Source organism: Hydra vulgaris, chromosome 01 (assembly GCF_038396675.1).
Source record: "Hydra vulgaris chromosome 01, alternate assembly HydraT2T_AEP".
Classification (NCBI taxonomy): domain Eukaryota; kingdom Metazoa; phylum Cnidaria; class Hydrozoa; order Anthoathecata; family Hydridae; genus Hydra; species Hydra vulgaris.
The window spans coordinates 28,313,393-28,320,059 of NC_088920.1; the positions used below are offsets into that span (position 1 = coordinate 28,313,393).

The following is a 6,667-nucleotide window of genomic DNA, read 5'->3' on the forward strand; positions in this document are numbered from 1 at the left end:
GTAATTACATATGTAATAACCTATTGAAAGTTTTTGTGTCACAATTTTTTCCTAGTTTCGTTCATATAATAGTAAAAATAAATGCTGACTTTTCCTAACAAATCTTCTTATATTGCAAAAAGATTTCTATCACGTGAAAATAAAATTTTATTATTGGTCGCAAACTACGTTTTATTGAGATTAACAAAGTTGAAAGAAAATGATGCTCTTATCTATTTGAGTATGCTTAAACAAAGTAGATTTTAAGGATATTAACAAAAGCCTTTTATTTTACATTACACAATTACTTAAAAGTATATGTAGGCTAACAAAATCAGTGTCAGATATTGCTTTCGGTTTCTATGAAACCGAAAGCAATATCTATGAAACCGAAAGCAATATCTGACACTGATTTTACTTTTTACCTTGAAGCATAGATTAAAGTTCTGGATTTATGAAATCGAAGCATAGAATAAAGTTCTGGATTCATTAAATCGACATAATTAAGACGTATGTAAAATGAATTTATTTCAGACAATATTCTTTCTTCCATGTGGTAAGTGTTTCAAAATGTTTTCTATGTATTTTCAGTTTTCACCTCAATTTTTTCCTCAAACTTAAAAGCCAAACTTTTCTTTAGCAATGTGTTTTTTGTGTTGGAGCCAAATAAACGATTCTCCGACAACAACCCAAAGCTGTGAATTGTGCGCAATTTCTCGCATTGAAACGTCTTCATATAGTTCAACTATGAAGACGTGTCCTTTATATAATTCAAAATGCAATACGTTTTGTCACGACTCTATTAGGTTAATAGCAATTATGGATTCTTCAATAAAAATTACTTCTTGTAAGGTCTGTCTTTTTACATAAATAGTTATACATGTTAATGTGGATGTTCTTATTTTTGTCAAGCTATGAGTTATATTACATGAAAAATAGAGCAAATAATAAAAAATAAGGGCATAAAATAAATAAATTTAGCATTTTAATGTATACAAATGTATATATATCTACGAAAAATAATTTTTTTATTATGAATCTAATACTTTTAATTTATATCGCATTTTAAACAAGTTGATAGAAAAATAACTTTAAAATCTATTTTATAGGCAACTTGTTGTCAAACTGATCTATGTAATAATGACGCTCTTCTTAATAACGTCCCTAATTACAATGGTGATATGCAAAGTACTGGTAATAACAACACTCTTCTTTATACTGTCCCTTATTACAATGGTGATATGCAAAGTACTGGTAGTAATGACGCTCTTCTTACCAACGTCCCTTATTACAATGGTGTTATGCAAGGTACTGAAAAGGCATTTTTATACTGGAAAATTTTCTTCGGAATATTATTTGTTGGTTTAGCGCAGAAATGTTTACTTTAGATAAATTATTTTGTTTGTTTGATTTCCCAACGTTTAGTAACAGGATGCTTTGCCATATTATACATATATAAATATGTATATATATATATATATATATATATATATATATATATATATATATATATATATCTTGTCATTTCTGCAATTCGATTTTTTTAAATTTATTCAAGTCATTTTTTGGCTTCCGAATGTTACGGTTTTTTTTATTATCGCTTGATAAATAAGGTATTATTTTAAAACGTTATTTTAACAATGATTTTGCACAATCGGAATTAATTTAGCATGAAAATGGCGCAATCGGAATTAATTTAGTGTGATGAAAGTCGCACAATCGGAATTATTATATTATAAAAATGAAAATTAAACAATCGGAACTAATTTAGCGTGAAAATGGAGTTAACATATTCAAATTGTTGTTGGTCAAATTTAACACTTTATAAAATATATATTATTTAAGAAAATAACGAAAAAACTAATGCAATTTTCAGGTAATTTAACAAAAACATTATAAAGTTTTATTTTTTCTAAAACTTAGTTAAAAAACTTAAGTTTTTTAATAATATATGAAAAAAATTTTTACATAATACGCTTTTACATTGAAAGTTTTAAATAACGATGCTTGGTTAAAGCACATTTTTATTTTAAATTTGTGTAAGGTATGCTAAAACTACATGCTATTACTAAAGTCCTGGCGCTTTTTCATTAAGCTTTTATTTACAAAATGAATAACGTCATTAAGTAATTCGCGTTGGGGAAGACTGAACAAGTGGGAACTGACATAAGTGCGAATGGTGTCGCAGTATAATGGGGGTTCGAATTCACTTAGCTTTTTTCACTCTTCGAAAACTTTTTGGCATTGTGTTTGACGCCACTTGACGCTATCACTTCTGTTGACGCCGTTTTTGACACTACTTTTCTTTCGGAAATTTTTACACCTTTCCGGAAAACTTTTTACACCCTATCAAGTCTTTACACCGCTTATTTGCATATTTATCACCCCCTCCATGGTTTACTACTATCAAGCGGCCATTCCATGGAGGGGAGTTCCACATCAGTGTTTTTTATTTGTTTTTTGACACTTTTTATTTTAACACAAGTAAATATTGTTTGCTAAAAAATTTTACAATTAGAAAATGTGGTTATATATTATACGTTAGCAAACGGAAGCAAAATGATTTTTAACACAAACGATTTTGTTAGCTATTTATCTAAAAAGAAAAATACTGCTTTAAATGACTGATGGTAACCAGCCTTAAGATTTAAATGAAATCACCCTAAAAAGGTAATAATGATGTTTTATGAGAAAATGTGACGTATACAGGTCCTGTTGGAATTTCAGGAGCCCACTATGCGTCGCTTAGCGGAAATAGGATTTTGTACATATTTTTTAGTGATTTTTTATATTTAAACTTTTCAATTTTTGTTTTTTTTTTTGCATTTAGTTTTTAATCTATCAAAAAATTCTATCAAAAAAAAAATCAGTTTTAGTTTTTTTAAACTTTTGATATTTTAAGGGCTTTTTCATGGTTTTAAAAAACTTGCTTTTTTGTTAAATATATGTATATACCATAGTGTTTGTACTCTTGGAGATTCGAGGTGGAAAAAAGATAATATGGAAAAATTGTAATCCAAATAGTCCAGATGCAACCCGTCATCTTTTGTTTTGTTTTGCCAAAGAGACTGCTAGTTTTATTCAAGAGAAATTTGAACATTTAAAAAATGAAATTTTATATTTAGAGAATATTAAGTTTACACTTCATGAAAATACTTTGTTATAAATTCAAGTTTGTCAACTATTTATATCACAATGAATGATGGTAAAACACTTAATGCTGTGGTATCAAAAATGTTTAAAAAAAGTTCAGCATCTCAGTACTGTCATGTATGCCAAGCATGTCCTAAGGAGTTTAATTTGGAAACTATATGGAATAAAGATAAACTTGTAGACAATAATATATTAAAACTTGGAGTTTGCAGTCTTCATTTATGGATATGCAGCATAAAGTGGGTCTTCAATACTGCTTGCAAACTTCCTGCAGTGAAACAAGGAAGAAAAATTCTTGCAAAAAAAAGCTAAGAGTTTATTGAAAACAAAAAAAAGTTCCAGCACTTATTCAAAACACAATTAAAAATATCTTTTGTCAGGAAGGGAAGTGGTATTTCCAATACTGGCAATGTTGCACGAAAATTCTTTAACAATTCATCTGTGACTGGAAGAATTTTAAGTTTGAATACCAATATGATCAAACTATTTAGGGACCTGCTCATTGACATGAACAGTGCAACCACAAGACCAGATGTAAAAATTTTTAAGCAGAAATCTAAACGTCTGTTTGATCTCATTTCTAATGATCAGTTTTTAAAAGCCATTCCAATGTCAAAATCTGTGCATAGAATGATAGTTCATGGTGTTTCTTTTATTAAATATTTTAAGTATTCATTAGGTTCTTTGTCTGAGAGTGCCATTGAAGCCAGGAACAAAGCCAACAAAACTGCACAAGTAGGTCATGCAAGTTTAACTTCTTTTGCCAAAAATACTAGGGATACAGCTAATTATTTATTTATGACATCTGACATGTATTTATACTGCAAGAAAAACAAAATGCAAGAGGTATAAAAGCTATACTGTAAGAAGATTCAGCTGATAACTGTTCTAAAGGTAAATATTGGAGCAAGCTATGTGTATCTTTAAATTTAGATATTTAATGTTATCGTTTAATTCTATTTATGATACATTTTAGGTGTTGGTGGTAGCCAATCTGATATTTCTGAGGTCTTTTCACATAATCAACACAGTATGTTTTTTTTATGCTTGCAAAAAAAAAAAAAAAAAGAATCTACTATATCTATTTATTCCAGTGAATACAGTTTTTTTCTTGTGTATATAGTTATTAGAATTAGAATTTGATAATAGATAATTTCTATAATAAATGTTTATATCTTAAACTATACTATTTATTACAATAATGAAACTTTTTAAAATTTTAATTTTTTTTGTTAAATAATTTTAGGAAGTCAAAGAGTAATGGTTCGTATTAAGAAAAAAAATCAAGGAAGTATCATTAACCCATGCAGCTGTAATTGATAGGCAAGTTTTAAAAAATGGTTATTTTCATAGCCACATATTGTTAAAAACCTATTTTAGCATCAGAACCTTTATTCTGCAATTAAAGGGAATGGATTTTTTTAATTTATTTCACTTTTATTTATTATAAAATACTTTTGTTATTTCTTTTTTTATTTAACATTAAAATATACATTTTAAACAAGGTGCTGTGCATGTTATTTCCTTTTTTTTAACATGAAAATATAAGTAGGAGACAAAAAATGCCTGTAACCCCTAAAAAAGATAAACTGATATATCAGACTTAGAGTTTTAAATATCAAAAACTATCGGTTTTATGTATTTTTAATCAAAAATCGAATAAGTACGGATAAACCGCCAAAAAAACTGGATTGAAAATAAACCGCCAAAAAAACGGTTTTAAAAAAGACGGGACTTTTTTTATAAATATATATATAAACAAACAATATCTCATAATTAATGCTTTGTTAAAAAAATTACTTTAAAATGTTAAAGCTATTTCCGTTTTTTCTATCAACGCGATGCATAGTGGAGCCTTGATTTCTTTAACTAATGAAACATAAGCAGGACATGTTATTCACCAAAGTGACACAGAAAAAAAGAGACCAATGGTATTGCTAATGAATAAAGAAGACGGTATTAATGAATTTGTTTCTTCATTAAACGAAGCTTTTATTAGTGACTAGTCAACGTCTTAAACGTGGTAAAGAGTACTTTGAAAGAGTGAGAAAGAATAATAATGTAAGAGGTATAACAAATACAAAAAAAGCAATTGATTTTATCATTACAACACAAATGGCTGAAGAAATAAAGAATTTCTTCCTAATAGTAACAGATTACAATATTTTAGCAAAAGGAGTGATTATTGTTCCTAATTCTAAAATTGTATCATGGTTAAAGAAGGGCAATCAGTAATAAAAATTATATTGAGCATGAATAAAGCTAAATTTTATGATAAAAAAGTATTTTACTTTGTGCAAGATAACCAAGATATAAAGTAGCACAAGTAAATGGGGAGAAAATTTTAAATTATAATATTGAATATTTAATCGAAAAGAGTGTAAAATTGATGCTATCGTTTACTTTGGTAGAATATGAGTCCTATGGGAAATTCACTTACTCTTTAAACAAAAGCCGTAGAAAACACAGAAGAAGAGTATTTATTCTCAGATCTTAAGTAAAAAAAAGATTTTAATGAAATTTTAAATTAGAGGGAAATATTATGATATACATCCCAGTAAACATTGAACAGTTGGTAAATAGTTGGCCCGATCCTAATAACCAACTATTAGCTGCAGTTGGTACCGTGAAAAAACCGTAACGCTTTTACCAACACTTAGCCAACTGTTATATAAACTGTTAATACCATTAACGGCCCAACAATAATAAAACAGTTGGCTAACAGTTGGTATCATTACTGGCCCAACTATATGATTTTTTTCGCGATTTTTTAAATTTGCTTTTGCACTTTAATTGAAAGTGCAAATGTTATTAATGTTTACAACTATTTTTACAACTTGACGTGATGGTGAAAAATGAGTTGTGTATTTGAAATTAAAATGAGAAATGCTAGACAAAAAACAAATTGTTTGCTCAGCACCAGAAAAAAAATTTTTTTTGTTGACCTGTGTAATAATACAGTAATAATCATTGTAATAATAACAGTAGTAATAACAATAACAACTACAACTATGATAATAACAGTAGAAATTTACAACAGTAGCAATAATACAAAAAACTAACAGTAAGCAACCCTCAGGGGTTATGAGTAATTAAACCATTAATAACAAAAACACATTATTAACTTGATATATTATTTAAAAAATTAAATACAAATTTATCTATAAATAATATTTTAACTTGGACGCCCTATCAGCAATATCATTGCTTATAGTTAACGACATAAAGACCGCATTAACATCAGTTAAGTTCTTTTTAAAATCTGTCACAACACAGGTACAAGAAAATGGAAGTCAAGTAAAGCCTGCAAAAACCTAAATAAAGAAATTAAAAAAAAGTTATTATTTTTAATTAAAAAAGTATTATTTGCATTTTATTGTTAGTAGAATTAGGATAATAATATAACAGAAAATATAAAGAATAAAAAATAGCTATAACAGCTTAGGTTTATCAACACAAAACACAGCAATAATTGCGCATAGCATAAAATATTTGTAAGCACGCAATACTGTCTCCCGAGTAATTATTTTTATTA

The 6,667-nt window shown here is 27.5% G+C and overlaps 1 protein-coding gene across 1 annotated transcript; it reads left to right on the forward strand.

Annotated features, from left to right (window-relative positions):
- The first annotated feature begins 378 nt into the window (after nucleotides 1-378).
- Nucleotides 379-1,372, forward strand: LOC136075260 (uncharacterized). The gene is made up of 3 exons (XM_065787832.1): nucleotides 379-535; nucleotides 620-831; nucleotides 1,089-1,372. The coding sequence occupies exons 1-3, from the start codon at nucleotides 499-501 to the stop codon at nucleotides 1,365-1,367; spliced, it is 528 nt and encodes a 175-aa protein (XP_065643904.1). The 5' UTR covers nucleotides 379-498; the 3' UTR covers nucleotides 1,368-1,372.
- Nucleotides 1,373-6,667: the final 5,295 nt, after the last annotated feature.

What these genes read in the sequence shown, in the direction of transcription:
- LOC136075260 (XM_065787832.1), top strand. Translation starts at nt 499, where the DNA reads ATGAATTTATTTCAGACAATATTCTTTCTTCCATGTG. An exon ending in AATATTCTTTCTTCCATGTG is followed by an intron (nt 536 to 619) that starts GTAAGTGTTTCA and finishes ACTTTTCTTTAG; the next exon opens with CAATGTGTTTTTTGTGTTGG. An exon ending in TAAAAATTACTTCTTGTAAG is followed by an intron (nt 832 to 1,088) that starts GTCTGTCTTTTT and finishes TCTATTTTATAG; the next exon opens with GCAACTTGTTGTCAAACTGA.